Raw genomic sequence first — 18729 nt, 5'->3', positions numbered from 1 at the left:
ATAAAGATGTTTTTTTTGCAATGCATCAAATTGTTACATTCATGTAGTATCCGTGTTAGTTTTAAACTGGTTGCATTTGATTGGGACGAATCTAATATGAACTGGATGCGAAGGACGAATTATGAGATCGTACTTAAATCGGATATTTTTTAAATGCTCAATGGGTTCCAAGTAAAAATTATGCACCAAAGGAGCTATTACAGCTTTCATCTCCAGCAGAGCAAATCGTTGACCTACAATTTAAAGTTCATGAAAAAATCGACATGGAGAGAAACGAAAATTAATTCACCTATGCAATTCCTCGGTCCTGCGCTGAATGGTATATAAGAATAAGGATGACGATTCTGCATCCTCTCTGGCAAGAATCTATCCGGATCAAATACTTCTGGATTTGGCCAAAAATTAGGATCTCTGTGAAACTCCGTAGATATTAAGCAATAAGATTGTTCCAGCAGGTACCATATATGATTCTAAAAAGCATATTATAAAATGAAAGAATACTGAAATTTACGAAAATAAGAATTTTTCAGAAAAATAAAAGGTAATTATGCATAAAAAGGGCCCACCTTCGCACAAATGTGTCATTGACATATGTTGTCAAGATCATATCTCTAATTAATATTTTGAAGGTTTTAGCCGGCGGTCCTTGTTTATTAAAAAGTTATTAACAAAAGAATTTCACAATTTTAATGCTTTTTATCTCCGAAAATATTGATTTGAGAAAAAAAAATTTTAAGCAAAAAATAAAGCCGCTGAAAAACTCTACAAAAAAGGTTATATGCATTTTTTCATAAACCTACTATTTTAGCTGTTATATGAAAAAATAATAATTTTAAATACATTTAATACAATTTAAATTTATATAGAATTTAATACAATTTAATACAATTAAAAAATATCACAAATGTATGTGTACACACACACACACGCGCGCGCGCGCGCGGGGGATACAAGGGGTGGCCCCCCCCTCCCGCAACCACCTCGCCGGTAGGCGGATGGACCTCGCTTTACAACTTACAGCATATATCCATTGTGATTGAACTCTTCGCAATGCGTCCCCTACCGGCGGGGTGGTTGCGGGAGGGGGGGCCGAAGGCCCCCCTTGCACCCCCCCCCGCGCGTGTGTGTGTGTGTGTGTACACATACATTTGTGATATTTTTTAATTGTATTAAAATGTATTAAATTGTATATAAATTTAAATTGTTTACCTTTCTTTTATTTACCTTTAATTTACCTTTTTTTGCGTTTTTCTTCGACTTGCGAGTTCGACCGCTATTTTTAAGTTTCATATTCGTGTTCAGGAGATAAAAATACGTAGAAATTGGATATTCTTACTCATTATTTCATATAGGTAGGTTTTCCGAAGGTTTACCTTATTTTTATATTTATTATTTTTAAATAACTATAAGAAATTAGGCTCTGTATATTAAAATATAAACTTAAATTTAAACAGGCCATCAGAGCTAAACGCGGATGGTAGTGCGTAAGTTCAACGAGAATTAAGTTTTCGTTGAAATTTATTTGTGTGCACAGGGCACAAAATTTTCTTGGTACGATACCAAGCAAATTTTAAATAATTCTCAATTCGAGAAATTATTTAATTATTATCCCTCTATTTCCCCCCTGTAGTGTTGTAGGCGAGAAAAATATCGGGCTGAAAGTCGCTGAATCGGGAATCGAACCCGAGTCTTTCGCTTGCCGGGCGACTGCTCTTACCACTGAGCAATTCAGACCCCTCAACTCGATACTTCTCGGTCGCCTACAAATATATATTAAATTAAAGTATAACGCCATCTTCCGCCGGCGTGAATTAAATGGCTCAGTGGTAAGAGCAGTCGCTCGGCAAGCGAAAGACTCGGGTTCGATTCCCGATTCAGCGACTTTCAGCCCGATATTTTTCTCGCCTACAACACTACAGGGGGGAAATAGAGGGATAATAATTAAATAATTTCTCGAATTGAGAATTATTTAAAATTTGCTTGGTATCGTACCAAGAAAATTTTGTGCCCTGTGCACACAAATAAATTTCAACGAAAACTTAATTCTCGTTGAACTTACGCACTATCATCCGCGTTTAGCTCTGATGGCCTGTTTAAATTTAAGTTTATATTTTATTATTTTTATCCTTTTTCAGCCTATATCTCCAAAACTATTTGAGTTCAACCCTTATATATATATATATATATATATATATATATATATATATATATATATATATTGTGACGTGACACTTGGTGGTCCGCCACAAGGATCGCGAGATCCGACCGAGAGTGAATTTGGGCCCTCGTTCTCCCCTAATTTAGGGAGAGAGCGGCTATTGGAGGCGAGGTTATACTCGCCTCCCTGGCATAAATATTTAATTGTTAGCAATAAGATTAGGTTTAAGCGCGGGCGTGATGGGAAACGCGGACGGGATTTCATCCGGTGGCTCCAACTTTAAGGAAGGAGTTCAGCATGCAAGGAGACGGGCGAGTGGAGGCGCCGATTAGAGGGAAACGCTAGGATAAGTATTATTTGGTTGTGCCAATTTATCTAAAGTCCACTTAAGACTGTCGCTGCCGCCCTGTGAACATTAATATGCCCAGCAGGTACGGAGAATGATAGCGGGGAAGGCCAACCAGCGGGAAATTAACACTGGGACCCCGCGCCGGAGCCACCTCGGCCGGAACAGAGCTCAAGAAGAACCTTATAATCAACGGCGAGTGGCTGCCGAAGATATTCCCCCTGACGGGCTCCGACGAGAGAAATTACGAAAAATCCAAGGAAAACGGGGTGCGACAGGCACAGGTACGGCCCTGAAGGCCGCGGGATAAAATGGGCCACACGACGATCCTGAGGGTTGCGGAAGCGCCGCAGGTGGCCCAATTACCAATTAATTCGCCGGCGTGATTCCGACGGGACTGCCGCTCGCCACTGTTCGGCGGACCGGCGAAGGGAACGACGGCCCAAAGGTATCGATCCGACGAGTGGATGCCGAGAGCACGGAGAACCGCAAGGAGTCACCGGTGAGACAAGCGTCGACCCCATCTGGCCGTTTTTTTTTTGTGTAATAAGGTAGAATTAGCTCGAACAGGGTCGGGGCCGTATAGCTGCCGTCACTAAATTTCATTGTAAATTTCGTTTTTCCGCGTTCTCGATATTTGCGTCTTACCGTACGACGGCCGGCCTAAAGACTTTGTTCGAGCTTGCGTAAAATTAAGTGCCCTCTCTCCCAGTTGCGCGCCGACAGTCACTTTACGTGTTTATTGTACGATTATTATTGTTAACTGTAAATTTTCGTCCGTAAAAATTACTTTAACTGAGCCCCACACATAAGGCGATCTCGAGATTCGATAGCTAGCAATTGCGTTGCAGCGTCGACTCGCATTCCGTGTATTATATTATAGAGGGTAGTTGTGCGCGTTGAATTTAATGTGCCTTTTATTGAGTTATCGAGTCTTGTCTAAATTCTTGTCGTTAACGCGTAATATACCGATAATCGACGGGCAAATTAATTGTCTTTCTTGTTGCGTTTATAGTGATTTTGTGAGAATCTTTGCCTGTTAAACTTTCGATACGAAGAGCTCACGCCCGAAGGCGATTGCGGTACTCGATAACCGGCAACTACGTCGCGGCGTCGGCTCGCATACTCCCGAGTCTCAAATCGGTTGATACTTCCTGGTTATTTATAATTTTTCAGGTCTAGATTCAATCGGCTATGTAAGATACGTTAGTAGCCGCTCAATTCTTTCGTTAAAGTAGTAGATCTGAATAATCGACTCGCATCTATAATCGATTCTGTCAACTGTGCGTGTGGCGAGTAGATCCATTATTGTAATTAATTATTTTATTTGCGACAGACGGATGTCATTAAAGGAGCCAAAACCGCGGTATTCATTATTAAAATTTATTTGGGAATCCGTAGCTGCCGAAACTCTAACAAGTTTCGTTTAGCGCGGAATTCCGGGACTTTTCTTTTACGCTTTCTTCCGGCCGCGTGACACGTGATACCGCGGTGATCGCGCTCGAATGCCGGCCCGTCGCTGCCGGCTAATAATCTGGTAATCAATATTATAAAATCGTTTTACATCTACGCCAGTCGGTCTGCCATTGGAATTTATTCACATGTTAAATATATCTATTCTCGTTACTAAAATATTATGTTTTATTTGCAGCCACCTTGTATTCTCGATCCTTCCTTGTGAATTAATTAAACGGACCGCCCCTCTACCAATTTCGATACGGGGCTAGCCGAGTATCCGTCGCGATAGCTTTTAAATTCTTTCATCTTCTTCAGAGCGTGGAAAATTATATAATTTGTTGAGATTTTATTAGAGCGGTGCGGATTCCCCGCACCTGGCGCCCAGGCAATTTTAGAGTTTTACATTTTGAGAAAAGATCGCGCCGAAGGTGTGCCGTGGGCCAATATCACCGGCCACAATTAACATTAGCCCAACATAAAAAAATAAACGGTCACAATATATATATACGAAATTACTCGGGAAAATCTCCCCTATAACATATTTAAAAATAAAGCAAATCGGTGAATAAATAAAGTAGAATCTTTATGTCAATATTTCTCACATTTATTTGTTAATAACTTTTGAATAAAGAACGACCGCCGGCTAAAACTTTCAGAATGTTAATCAGGGATAACATCTTCACAACATACGTCAATAACACATTTGTGCGAAGGTGGGCCCTTTTTATGCATAATTACTAAATAAAACATAATATAATATTGTATATAATAACATAATATTGCATTTTTAAAATACTTAAAATAATTAATTTTATTTTACATTCAATAATATATACTCTTGTTATGTAACATGTTCAAAAATATATGTAACAAGAAAATGATAAATTACGTAATTTTATATCATCTCCACAGTTTCGAAATGTAAAAACACGCTAGGATACAATCGTAGCGCTTCTTTCAAACATCTTTCTAAATACGACAAATTTTGCAATGCTCTTATATTAAGTTTTCCTTCGTTCTCTTGCATCACGATATCGACTTCGACTCTCACACGTTCCTGTATAATTGATAATAATTAAAGTATATTTTACACTTCTGATTCTTACGGATAAAAATAAATTCTTAATAAATCAAAATAAAATATTTATATTTATTTTAGATACATTTTTAATAATTTTTCGGAAAATATTTATATATCTAATAAATTAATATATCTAAGAATTAATATATCTAAATTAATATATCTAAAAAATATATGTCGCAACAAGAATTTCGTAAATTAAATAATATATCGCAATATATTACGGGAAATAAGTACCTGGATATCCTTGTGTTCAGCTAAGAGTAGTAAAATAAACATTATACCCGCCGCTGTAGTATCATGACCCTGTAATCATCGTCATATGTATCGTCATATCGGTATGCTTATATATATACAAAAAATTAAAAAAAAAATAACGGATATATATTTCGAATATAAAAGTATCGACTTCTTCCCTTATGTCCAAATCAGTTAAAGAATTTTCTTGAGATGCCTTTATTAAAAGGTCCAACATGGCTAATCGCCTTTCTTTAAGTAGAAACAAAACTTATTAGTAACGATTTTATTTTTGCATGTCGCATTATGTAACATTCTTGTTTAAAATTCAAATTCTGTTACAAATAATGATGATTTAATTTTACGATAGACATATGTTGCATCATGACGTGTGCGATTATGTGTTTAGTATAAATAGTACAAGCATAATTTATAATGTTAGATTGCGTAGTCAAACTTAAATTAGAAGCTCTGATCTCTTACGTACTTCCAAACACATCTTCTGTCTCTTTGTTACTTTCAAAGTTATTTAAGTATCGATTATTAGTACGTTCATGATAAAGTACGTTCATGATAAAGTTTTCTTTCCGCGATGACCTATATGAAAATAATATTTAATTTTTAAAATGATTTTTTACTAAATAATGTATTAAACAACAATGGTACATTATATCATAGATATTTATAATATAATATTAATATTTATTATTAATATTTATAATTAATAATGTAATCCTGCAAAGATTACGAGATCTATCGTTATTTTATAAGAGTGTTGTAAGATTTAAAGTAATGTGGTTTATTACTTACTTTTTCGGTAAATCCATGCAATATTTTCAAGAGTTTCTTTTGCTTTCTACTTTGTGGTGTCAATGAGAATAACAAATCGTTATACAACCAAGGCCTTATTCCTCTAAATTGAAATTTAATAAAATCATTTAATTTCAAATGATGATGTAATGTTATTTTAAACAAAATTAGAAAAAATATGAAAAGTGGTTTGGTAGATAAAAATCAATAAAAACTTTTTCAAAAGATTAATATAAACCACAAGCGTTGAAGGGCGACGCAAAAATAAGATTTAAGTAAAAATCAATGATTTAATATTAAATGATCATGAATAACATATTAATTATTATTTTTCAAAAAGAGATATAAAGATGTTTGATCGAGCATTCAATGTAGAAAAACGCAGACGTTTCGATTCTCTTCGGATCATTCCTAATGCCAAAAAAAGCAGAAAAAGCAATACAAAAATATACAAAACATAGTCAGTACAATCTCAGATATTAAAAAGTCGAATCGCTATCATACAATGTTAAATTTTGAGATAAAAATAGGAATGAAAATACAATATAATTAAGTTTCGCAAATGAAATACTTGTCGCAATGGAAATGTTCGAGGGGCAGCGAGTCACTCACCTGTACTCCAAAACGAAGATCGGAGCCGTGCGGAAAAAATGAGACAAAAAGTCGTCCGTTAGAATAACGCAAACGAAGAATGTATAAATGGGCTGCGATGACACCAAAAATCAAAGTTATTCTTAATTTTGAAACGTTATTATGTCCACAAGCACAAGATGAGCAGTAGAGATGAGCAAAAATCGCAATAATCCCCGAAGAAAAAGCGTGAAGAGAAAGGGAAAGCACATTTCGTCGAAAAATTAAGTCAAAGTATTACTGAATCCAGACTATTGCGCCATTTGACCGGCGATACATTACTTGTAATATCACAATCACAAGTTAAAGGACCATAGATATCACATAATTATATATTATATATTATATTCATGATTTACCTATAAATTATCAAATCAATCATTTCGTGAGTCGCATTTCGATACTGTTTTTGAACTTGCCAAGATTTTGCAGAGAGATGCCCATGGCAGTTTCTACAAATGCATTTATTATAAGATAGAAAAGTGAAACAATCAAATATTACTTACAGTTGATTATTTTGTGAATAGCTTTGAATATGAAAAATATCGGATATTATCTATCTTTACTTGTAGCATTGATACTTTATATAGGAACAAATTCTATTTTTATTTTAAGCTATAATTATTTCGAATGAAATTCTTATACATGATACGCAATAAGAACTTTTACCGCATATCGCAATTAGCGTATGTTTACTAATAAATGGTAATAAATCCTTTACAACTGTTCCTCCAACATCCTTCAAAGATTTTGTCATTTAGTCGCCCTTCTTGATCAAGATATCAATAAACTGATTCAATATATTAAAATGGAATGTAGGTGTTGATATCTTTCGCCGCGTTTGCCACTTAACCCCTATAACGGAAACCAAATAATGCAAAATTTTGCGATAAAAAATACAGATGATATTATATAAGATTAATATCTTTCTTACAAGTAAACCTATCTTTGTGTTACTTGCCGATTTCATCGAAACTTTGTATACCTGTAGAATAGTCAGAAATAATAAACAGGTATTTTTTTATATTAGCCATGATGCAATTTTAGGTGAAAACTATCTTTTGTATTTATAAGTACGAATAACTAATTTGTTGCATTTTTAAATTCATAATATTAGAATTTTTTTAATTTTGTAGGTAAAGAGGTTTTTCACTGGAAGGACATGAAATTTCATAAAAATTATAGAATAACGGATCAAATATAGCGATCTAACAAACTCTTGTTTTGCTCTTTGTCGAATCCAGAAATAATTAATGAGTAGGTGGCGAAAATCTACCCCCATTTTATTTGTTTTAATTATTTTTTAATATATTTTCTTACATTTTTTATTTATCTTTTTTGTTTTCTTTTTTACGCCTTATTTATAATTATAATTTTAATAATTTTTCACGCCTTATTTATGTGTATTTTTTCAGGTTTTATATTTTTTGTAGAAACGATGTGCAAAAAGATTTTTTTTTACAAAAGAATTTGCACAACAAGTATACTTATGACTGCTATATTAATGCATAGATAGCATCACAATTTTTTAAACAATAATCTACAAGATTGTCAAACTCAAGTGGTTTCTCTCGTAAATATTCAATTTTGTAATACAAATATTTACGAAATAATATTATAATATCAAACTTCGATTGCTTATTCATAATTTGCTATCTTCTCCTCGATTTATAAATCTGTTTAGTATGTTGTAGTAGGATATTTACGAAAGAATTCACTTGAGTTTGACAATCACGTAAATTATTGTCTTAAAAAATGTGAAATTATCTGTGCCTTATGCAATAATATAACAATAAAATAAAATTTGTTTGGTGTGCAAATTCTTTGTGTATAAATGTTTTTTTGTATATCGTTTCTGCAATAAATACAAAACCTAAAAAGTAAATATAAGAAAGGCGTAAAAAATAATGTAGTAAAAGAAAATGTAAAAAATATATTTAAAAAATAGTTTTAAAAAATGAAATGGGGATAGATTCTCGCCACCTCCTCGTTGATTATTTCTAAATTGAACAAGAAAGAGCAATACAAGATTGTTTTATTAGGTCATATTTGATCCGCTATTCTATAATTTTTACATCGAATTTGTTTTTAGTGACATGAAAAACCACTTATTATCTTCAAAATTAAAAGAAAGATTTAATACCGTGAACTTAAATGCAACGAGTTAATTACTCGTACACATATATTATTTATATATGTGTACATATATTATATATTATTTATAAATACAAAGAGTTTTCACCAAAATAAAATTGCTGAAATTATACCATTGCCAATATAAAAAAATACGTGTCTATTATTTTGACTATTTTACAAGTATATTAATATATTGTAAGTTTTAATAAAATCGAATAACATAAAGATAGGTTTTCTTGTTCGTTTATTATTTATTGATTAATTTTTGAATAACATTGTTATCCTACATTTACATTTCTTGTATCGCAAAATTCTTTTATAAACCCTTTTTTTCTTGAAATTTTTACGGTAAAAGAAATTGCAAATATGTATTAAGTAGACTTAATTATTTTTGAGAATACATGCATCACGGTGAAATTATCTCTCAATATTTCATCTGCAAATTTCTTTAAATCTGTTAGTTTTTACAACAAAGAAGTTGCATAAATTCACTATTTAAGATAATATTCAAGTCTTATTGTAACAATTTATTTGATTTTTCTGTGCTGGAGATATGCTGCTGGGATCAACAAACTACTGGCGGTAACAAACTACATTAAAAATATATATTATACTTACATATTCATGCCATTATGTTATTACCTTTGCTAGTGAGGAGACCAGTGTTTAACCAAGGGTGTAATAAATTATACAAACGACTTCTTTCGATATGCTTAGTACTGCTTAGAATCGTCTGAAATTATCAGGAGAAACAGAAAAAAATATATATTATCCATATAATCTTACATACACAAATAATTCGTAATAAATCGTATCTCTGTATTTTAATGTAATCTCGATGAAATATCGATTTGTCTCATCATTTTTCTAAGAAACATTCTTTATTAGTAAAAATCTTTCTGTGAATCGCAAGACTCCTGAATCTAATTCAATTGTAATATGTATAGAATTGAATTTTGTTTTATTATCTCTAAATCATCCGGATGACTGACACACAGCGCATATACAAACAAACCTCCGAATTTTACAATAGGATAATATTCCTTAGGTACTCTACAGAAGAGCTCCTATAGTCCCTCTGAAAATTATGCGATAAGTATCAATACACATAGATGTTTTGATGACATTAATTTTATTTTCAATATTAATGCATCTTTACTCAAATACACTGAAAATACATAAATAATAATAAAGAAAGTGGAAATGGTTATTGCAAACAGAAGTGCTCAGATTAGTAATCTGTATGCAATCTTGAGTAAGTATAAGTAAAAGTAGAGTTCTAGAATAAAGGACGTAAAATGAAATATATATCTGTCTGCTTGTCTGTGTGTTTTAATGTAAATTACAATTCCGAAAAATTCCGATAAATTACATGTTCCTTTTTTTATGATAGGACGTCCACTGGATCTCAATATCCTTAAAAATCATCTTATGGATATTCTTCGGATATTCGTGTGTTGGCTATAACTTTTGCTTGTATAAATGACAAATCGTTTGTCAATTATTGTAAATAGATAAGAAATTTTGTACTTACCTAGTGAAACATAGCATTCGAGCAAATTGCCAATAATCGAAAAGCCTGGTGGTCCTGGTATAAGATTAAGGAGTCGTATGTTTCTTCCATGATGACATAATAATTATATGCCAATAAAATAAATAAAAATAATACCAATATAATATAATTATAAACATCGTTTTTTAACTGTCGTACTTGACATCCTTGATCGTCTAAAATTTCTTATTTTTCGTTTATTGGTTTTATTATTCTTGAATCACATGTCATAAAATAAATATTAGTAGATATGGGCCACTATGGTGCGTCAAAACAAACCCCCACCACTCGACCCCTGGCGCCGTGGGCGTGGCCGGGTGAAGTGGAGGGAGGCGTTCTGATTGGTGGAAACAATACCCCACCGCCCGAAGTCTCGATTTTGATTGGCTTGCACCATAGTGGCCCAGCGTTTGATTGGCTTGCACCATAGTGACCCAGCGTTTGATTGGCTTGCACCATAGTGGTCCAGAGCTGTGATTGGTCGGCGCCACCTATGTCGGGGATTTATCAAATTTTTATTTCCCTACCTCCACGGTACTAGACTCGAAGAAGCAATCCTCCTCCCACTCCATCTCAGGTCCACCTGTATAGGGACCCTCCAACAATTCAAATTCCCGTTACCTAGCCCTTAGTCTCGCTACGTCTTGGCAGAACGAACCCCCCACCTACCGACTTACGGGGTAACCGGTATATACAGGGTGAGCCATTTTAATTAATGCACGCAATTATTTCGGAAACAAAGCATTGTAGAGAAAAATGTTTCAGACAAAAGTTTTATGGTTTCGAGGGGGCCATAAGATGGTATCATTGGTTTGACCTCGAAGAGTTATTTGAAGGTCACATGAAGGTCACCTTTAATTTCTTAAATGGAACCTACTATTTGTCATTACATATTCTTGTAGCTTATCTCGAGAGCTTTCCAAAACACTATAATTAAGTACCTTTTCGTTAAGTACTTTTTGAGTTATGAGGCTTGAAATAATTTCTTAATTTTACATATACCGTAAAATATCTTGTAAAATATTCATTTTTCGATTATCTTATCTTAATACTTTTATGTACAAAATAATGAGAGGAATCAATTGGTGTAAAGAAAACACATAGTTGTTTTTAAGAAAAAATATGGAATTGTTAATTGCAAATTACATATTTTTTCTTCAAAACAACTATGTGTTTTTTTTACACCAGTTGATTCCTCTCATTATTTTGTACGTAAAAGTATTAAGGTAGGATAATCGAAAAATGAATATTTTACAAGATATTTTACGGTTTATGTAAAATTAAGAAATTATTTCAAGCCTCATAACTCAAAAAGTACTTAACGAAAAGGTACTTAATTATAGTGTTTTGGAAAGCTCTCGAGATAAGCTACAAGAATATGCAATGACAAATAGTAGGTTCCATTTAAGAAATTGAAGGTGACCTTCATGTGACCTTCAAGTAACTCTTCAAGGTCAAACCAATGATACCATCTTATGGCCCCCTCGAAACCATAAAACTTTTGTCTGAAACATTTTTCTCTAAAATGCTTTGTTTCCGAAATAATTGCGTGCGTTAATTAAAATGGCTCACCCTGTATGTCTCGAGGAAACAATCCTTACCTCTCCACTCTGTCTCGGGGCCCACTATGGAATATCGAAATAAACCTCTCCGCTCGAACGGTACATGACGCGCTTTATCGAAAAAGACAAAGTCTCAGCACGGGACAATAATTATAATTAGACTACATTGCACTACAGAGGATTCTGATAATGGAAAATTAAGAAGATGAACATGCGGATGATTGAATGCGAGGGGAGCTGTTATAAAGGAAGAAGGGAAAAGCTAAAAGTATTAAACATGAATTAAGATAAAAAATTTTCACCTTTATTAATATTTTTTTCAAAACCAGACATTTTGTATAAAATATTTTGCTTATTATTATTATACAAAAATATATACAAAGAAGAATTATATTTATATTGTTATAAATTTTACATTTTTCTTATGCTACGTACAATATTTATAATTCTATTTTTCAAAATAAAATCAGAAAATGCACGACTTTAAAAAAAAAAAGAAAAAGACACACAAGAAATAAGAATACTGTTATACCCTCGCATATCCATATGGTAGCGAATATTTGTTATTGATAAATCTACGCTTTACTAATACCGGCACGCATATTTTTGTTTCACTTCGCGTAACAATTTCGTGAAACGCCGTACGTCGAATTGCATTAAAGCGTAGATTTATCGAAGTTTCACTATTTTCTTCTTCGTTTTCTTGTGTTTCTTTTTCTCTCGCTAATAGTAACTTTTTTATAGCATTAAAATTAATTCGCCGCGAGTTCTCGTAATTGAGAGTAATACCCTTAACTTTACAAGTTTCGTGAGTATTACCCTCCGGTGTTCGCACGATGTATGCGTAAAATTTCGGGCCCCCGGACACGAACGCCTCTATATAGCTACCACGCCCGTAGCTTTCGAGTTCGTCCGTCATGTCGCCTAGAAAATTTCCCGTGGGCGGCACGTATTCGTTCAAATCACCTGTGCTTATAAAAATACACGAATCTGTATCATAATATAGTACACGACGATCTAAACGTTCTAGGTACTCATACAATTTTAAACGCGCTAGAGCTGTCGTATACGCAGCTATCACGACGTTTGTTATCGGCGAGGGAACGAGAGCCTCTTGTCGCAGTCGCCACGAAACATACATCACCTCGTCATTCACGGGTAATATATCGGTTATCTCGTATTCGACGCTTGCTAATAATGTCGCGAAATTCTGTTGCGTTTTTACGATTTCCGTAGTCGGCAAATTGGATCGTTAGCCGAATTTTCCCCAGAATGAATTTAAGCACAGTTTCGCAACCGAGCGTAAACCGGGATTTCGCGCGATGTTTCGCTTATCAAGAGCGATATCCTCGGTTTTTTCATATTCCCTCAAGTATCGCTCTTTTGCCTCATCGTCGTTTTCCCCGCATTCGCCCGGCCAACCACTGGCTTCCTGTTTAAGCTGTAAAAATGTATTAATATATTCGGCGAACAATCCACCTTGGCGCGACGTACGATCGTATAGGCTAACTTTATATTGCCAAATTTCGCTTACCGACGTTACGAGATAACCTTTTTCGACGGCTTTGCGTAATACCCAGGTACCCTCGAATTCACGCTCGCTATCATTATGTGTGCACGGTGTCTGAGAAAATGTTTCGCAGCAACTACGACATAACGCGAAGAGTAATTTTCCTCGTACGCGATGCGGAAGAAATACGGGGTGAAATAAATCGCGAGGAGGGAGTACTCTACAGCGTATGAGACCCTCGATCAAGTCAAAATTATAATTCGGCGACCTTCCGACCAACGTGCTACATTCTTCGCCGACGTAAATTTCCGGATGACCGATCGGAAAAGCGCCCGTCTTCAATACATACGGGTATAAAGAGCATACGTCGACGTAGCGTATTTTCTCCATACCTGTGACTTCGTATTGAGTTGCGATATTTCCCGTACGCCCACCGAAAAACGCGTCGCGAGGATCGAGCGGCGGTGTTTCTATCATCGGATGGTTCGCGAGAAAATCATACATTACGCGATTGTCGCTCATTTCTTGAAGGCGCACTCCCATTTTTCCGACACTATGTATCCCCGCTGACGAAGTCGCCATGAAACTGCGAGAGTTCGTTCATATCGTGAATTTAATGTATCTCCGCGATCCTCCCCCGACGAAAGCGCTTTTTCGCGATTTACAGGGAAACATGATGGACATCCGTGCCAAAAGCAACCGTGAAATTTCAACACGTGACGCTGCGTCCTTCCCGCAACAGACGTTTCGAAGTAACCATCGACGAGCATACCCTCGATCGTACGATATTCCCGTGCACGCCCCGCACGGATTTATACGACGGGCGAGTTCGCGCTCCTTCCATATCAGCCATTGCAAGGCTTTACGCGAATGATTGCTCGCGCGTCTGTATCCCCCCGTAGGAATGATGCCTATCGTATCGGCTTGCAAAAAGTTTTTCCGGAAAACCGTCATGCAAGTCGAAGCAATAGTTGTACATTCCTCGAACGGACATACATTTCCGCGATCTAGGAAAATTTTTCTAAACGCTACGCACGCTCATCGAAGAATATCAACATCGTTACGGCAATAGCGCACTATTTCGCGTTGGAAATCGAACACGATATTTTTTTCCCTCATTTCGGTATGCCATGTGAGAAAGCGTTCGCGCTCTTGCGATTTCATGCTATCCGGAGAATAATATTGTACATCGGGTAACGGTCCGATGTATGTTTGATTTTCGATAGTATTAAATAAATGCGGAAAAATGCCTTTATCCTCAGTGTCCTTTAGCCCGAAAGCCTTAGGTAATTCGGATAAGCGCATCGGCATATAATTAACGCTATCGATGAATTTTGTATGTCCCGCGGTTAAAAGAATAATTTTTGTGCCGTTTAAAATTACTTTCGGTTCAATATCTCTACAATTTTCCACGATATATTTCAAAATAAATTGAGCGTCGAACGCTTTCGCATTATGCGCTATACAAATTATGTGCTTAAAATATTTTACCGGACGCGTAACGAAATCTACAAACTGTTTAACCGGATCGCGATGAAATACGAACTCTCGCACTCCGCACCAACGACACCGCACGGACATGTTATTTTCCCCCGCACATGCTTCGCAAATCTGTTGCGCGATGCATAGTGTCGGAATATGCTTTTTTATATTTACCGTTCCTTCGACCGTCTCGTCCTGTCGCGTTTCGAAATCGTAAAATACGAAAGCCACACGTCCCTTTCCGCGTTCATATGCACGTTCGTTCTTTTCCACGTTATCACATATGCTCCGTGCTTCTTCTTCTCGCGCGCTAGATATAATTACCTCATCCGGTACCATCGTTGACGTGGATGGTCCGGCGGAGGAAATATCGCCACGATGACGAAGAGGTTGCATATAACACAAATGATTGCGTGGCTGTTGTGAACGGCATAATTTGCAATAAGAAACGCCGCATTCATGTTTTAAATTCGATTTAACGATACGCCCGCAACTATCGCAAAATCGCACGATGCTACAAACATTAACGCGTGTTCTACCGTCGTACGATTTCTCGCTACGATGACGCTCAAAACACCTTGCACCGTAAAATAGCCGATTGCACGCGTCGCATTTTATTTCGGCGTAAGTGGAATCGCACGGTGGTGCGGATAAGCATCGCGGGCATTTATTTAAGCACCGGTGATTATTGGGTCTATCGTTTCGGAAGCCTACATTACACGCTACGCAATAATCGCGAGTACCAGCGGCGGCTTTTAAATTTAAAATAGGATTATAATGTCGCGAATCCTCGTAATACGATGGTGTTTAATCGCCGCGAGGACTCGCGTCCGAGAGAAGCGAGTATTTCGGCACCGTCATACATCGGTTTTTCGCCGCGACCGATAGTATTAAAATTATACACAATAATCGCGATATTGTCGGCGGCGAAATAACGCTGGAAACGTTCGATTTCACGAATTCCACAACCCTCTTCCGGTATTGCGACACCGGCATTTCTCGTTAATTGCAATGCACATTCGCGTTGTAACGAAGAATGCTGATATCTTATCGCGTTCCATTTCTCGTGCAGCTCACCCGTACGGATATTACCGCGCTCGCTATAAGTTTGAGCTACTACGAGAGCTCGAGGGAAGCACAGGTTATCGGAATTATTAATTTCGACTATCGAACGTTTCGCGACATCCCCCCGTGTTAACGTGACGCGACCGCGACCCGAAGGCATCGAGACATTATAAACCCGTATGTTAAATTGGTCGGCGATATCGAGACCACCGGCGCTCTGTGCTAACGAACTCACAAGTCTCCAAATGTCCTCGTAACTCAAATCACGCGCCGGACGAAAAGATATACCCGCAAGACCATGCGATAAATTCGGCGAATCAAACGATAATCCTACGTAATCACCCGGTTCACATGAATTTAACGCATACGCGTGAATTTCGCGAAACGCGTTTTCTAACGAGTGATATATATCGGTGCCTTCAGTCAACGGACGTATCGCGAAACTCGCTTCTCTACCGATTACCCGGAATCTTCTAAATTGTCGCGCATTTTCCGATATTAAATTTACAAAATTAAAATTATTATTTCCGACCTGTTGGTGAAGTTGTTGCTGCTGCTGCTGATGTTGCTGTTGTTGTTGCTGTTGTTATTGTTGCTGTTGCTGCTGGTACTCATGCTCCTCCTCCTCGTCCTCCTCACCCTCCTCGGTCTCGGATGAAATATTTTCCGAGCGGGGTAACTCGGCTACCTCCCCCTCAGTCTCATCTTCTTCCGCTTCTTCTTCCTCATTGGTGTGGGAGAGCGCTGAATTTTGTTGGCCGTCAACACCACCTCCGTATTGTACTGTTAAAAAACCGTATAAATTATAAATACTATTTTTGTTATTTTTATTATTTTAATATTTTTATACTCGAATGTAATCCGTATTATAAATATTATAATACAACGAAATAATCTCACCTTTTTAGCAATATTTGTTGTTTTTTATTCCGCTACTAATATTCTGGGGAATAGCTAATCCCCCAGCGACGAGTTTCTAAAAAAAAATTAAGAATTTGGATTAAATTCGAGCATAAAAATATATCGAGAAATAAATTATTAAAGTTACCTTCTCTGGAGGGAGCGTATATATTTTCCTCTTCTTCTTCATCCCACTCTTCTTCCTCTCTCACAGTCTCTTCTTCTTCTTCTTCTTCTTTTTCTTCTTCTTCTTCTTCTTCCAGCACTATCACTTCTTCCTCTTCCTGCACTTCTTCTTCTTCTTCCCCACTCTCTTCTGGCTCTTCTTCGTTAATCTCCACTCTCTCGCGCTCCTCCATCTCTCGCGGAAATTCTAATATTTTAAGATTCGAATATTTAATATTATAGAAACAAAATTTAAAACAATTCTAAAATTATTTTTATATTCGAATTTTCGTTTTAGCCTATTTTTTACATAATCATCATCTTTACCCGGCGAGAACACTTCGCTATCAGGGCTACTGATTGCATATGTGATGTCGTCAGCGTTCATGTTTTCCTCGTCGTCGTCGTCGTCGTCGTCGTCGTCAAGAACGACAACGGGAGTCGCCGGATTTTCCTCGAGTAATCGCGGTCTTCCTGAAATGTAGAATATTTTTTATTAGTATTGATTATTTTTTTTTTATTACTACCGAACATTCTATCCGAGAAAAATTAGCACTCGTTTTCATTACGTGCAGAACTTACGCGAAGGACCTGCCTCGGGTTCTTCCTCTGCGCAGCGTCTACGTGAAGGTCGCACTATCGCTGTTCTCGCAAGATTATTGTTTCCTGTGATTAATTAGTAATTAAATATTTAACTTTATAATCGCGATTTTTCGTATTTTTTCTTTGAAAGCAAAAATAAATAAAATAAGTAAAATAATTACCCGTCGACTGGATCCTACTGTAGTTTTGAAGTAGGTAGGTTATATGTTCACCTATATCTTCTTCTTCTTCATATTTTTCATCTTCGCTCAAGGCTCTTCGTGCACTAATTATTTCGCCGGCAATATTTAGTAATTTCGCGTCGCCGCCGAAATGCCCCAATTTATATAAAATTGCAAGCAATGTATCGGAGCAGGCACACGCGAAATTCGAAAATACGCTGTAATTATGTTCACTTGTTTCCGTTAATTTGGAAATGTAGCTCGCGGAATTTATCTTTGAAGATAAACTCGCAGCCAACTTTGCACAACTCGATATCAAATTTTTATTACACGCCATTTTTTTCTTAAAGGAATAACACGCGAGTGAAAATCGTACAAGTTTCCTCGGGCAAAGAAAATCTCGAAAATGCTTATATTCGGTTAAGCGTTGTCCATTTTATATATTTTCCTCCCCACTCAAAAAGGAAAATCAAACAAACCTTTATCAGCGCACGGAGAAGTCCATAAAAAATGAATAGAAGTTTGAAATTTCTTGTAGTCGTATATACCGTATTGTAATTATATTTTTCACCGTAGCGCGAATAATCTATTTCATTTCTTATTTTGTTTTTCGAGAAAGCAACTGACGCTAAACATTTTGCTAATTACCTTAATTAAGTAATGGTTTACGCATATGATTTCTTAAAAACTAGGCGTAATAAAAAAAAATTTGTAATTATTTTATTTGTCAAAGATTTTTATTTTGCGTCGACCATAGTTATTGCACGAATATAATAAATTTTTAAAATTATTTGTTTCTTTATAAGAAAAAATACACGTTTAATGCTAATAATAATAATAATACACGACGTGTTGCTGCGTGTTCGCAGTAAA

General features: G+C 36.1%; 1 protein-coding gene and 1 pseudogene across 2 annotated transcripts; both read right to left on the bottom strand.

Moving 5' to 3' along the window:
* Window positions 1-39: 39 nt before the first annotated feature.
* LOC145959210 (cytochrome P450 4C1-like) lies at window positions 40-14023 on the bottom strand (annotated as a pseudogene).
* Window positions 14024-15805: 1782 nt separating this feature from the next.
* Window positions 15806-18597, bottom strand: LOC145968555 (uncharacterized). Of its 2 annotated transcripts, XM_083094127.1 has the most exons (5): window positions 17675-18597; window positions 17420-17566; window positions 17076-17300; window positions 16928-17003; window positions 15806-16810 (listed from the first exon to the last, which is right to left on the bottom strand). In XM_083094127.1, exons 2-4 carry the CDS (start codon window positions 17478-17480, stop codon window positions 16963-16965), a joined length of 327 nt encoding a protein of 108 aa, XP_082950253.1. In that variant the 5' UTR covers window positions 17481-17566; window positions 17675-18597; the 3' UTR covers window positions 15806-16810; window positions 16928-16962. The 2 variants fall into 2 exon arrangements, with proteins under 2 accessions (XP_082950253.1, XP_082950243.1); XM_083094117.1 differs by having other exon boundaries at window positions 16928-17300.
* Between the last annotated feature and the right edge of the window lie 132 nt (window positions 18598-18729).

This window comes from Camponotus vicinus, unplaced genomic scaffold (assembly GCF_025532165.1).
Source record: "Camponotus vicinus isolate PSW18456_S1 unplaced genomic scaffold, iyCamVici1.0 SCAF_1, whole genome shotgun sequence".
In the NCBI taxonomy this organism is placed as follows: domain Eukaryota; kingdom Metazoa; phylum Arthropoda; class Insecta; order Hymenoptera; family Formicidae; genus Camponotus; species Camponotus vicinus.
The sequence above is the reverse complement of the archived record's forward strand: the minus strand, read 5'-3'. Positions and strand labels throughout refer to the sequence as shown.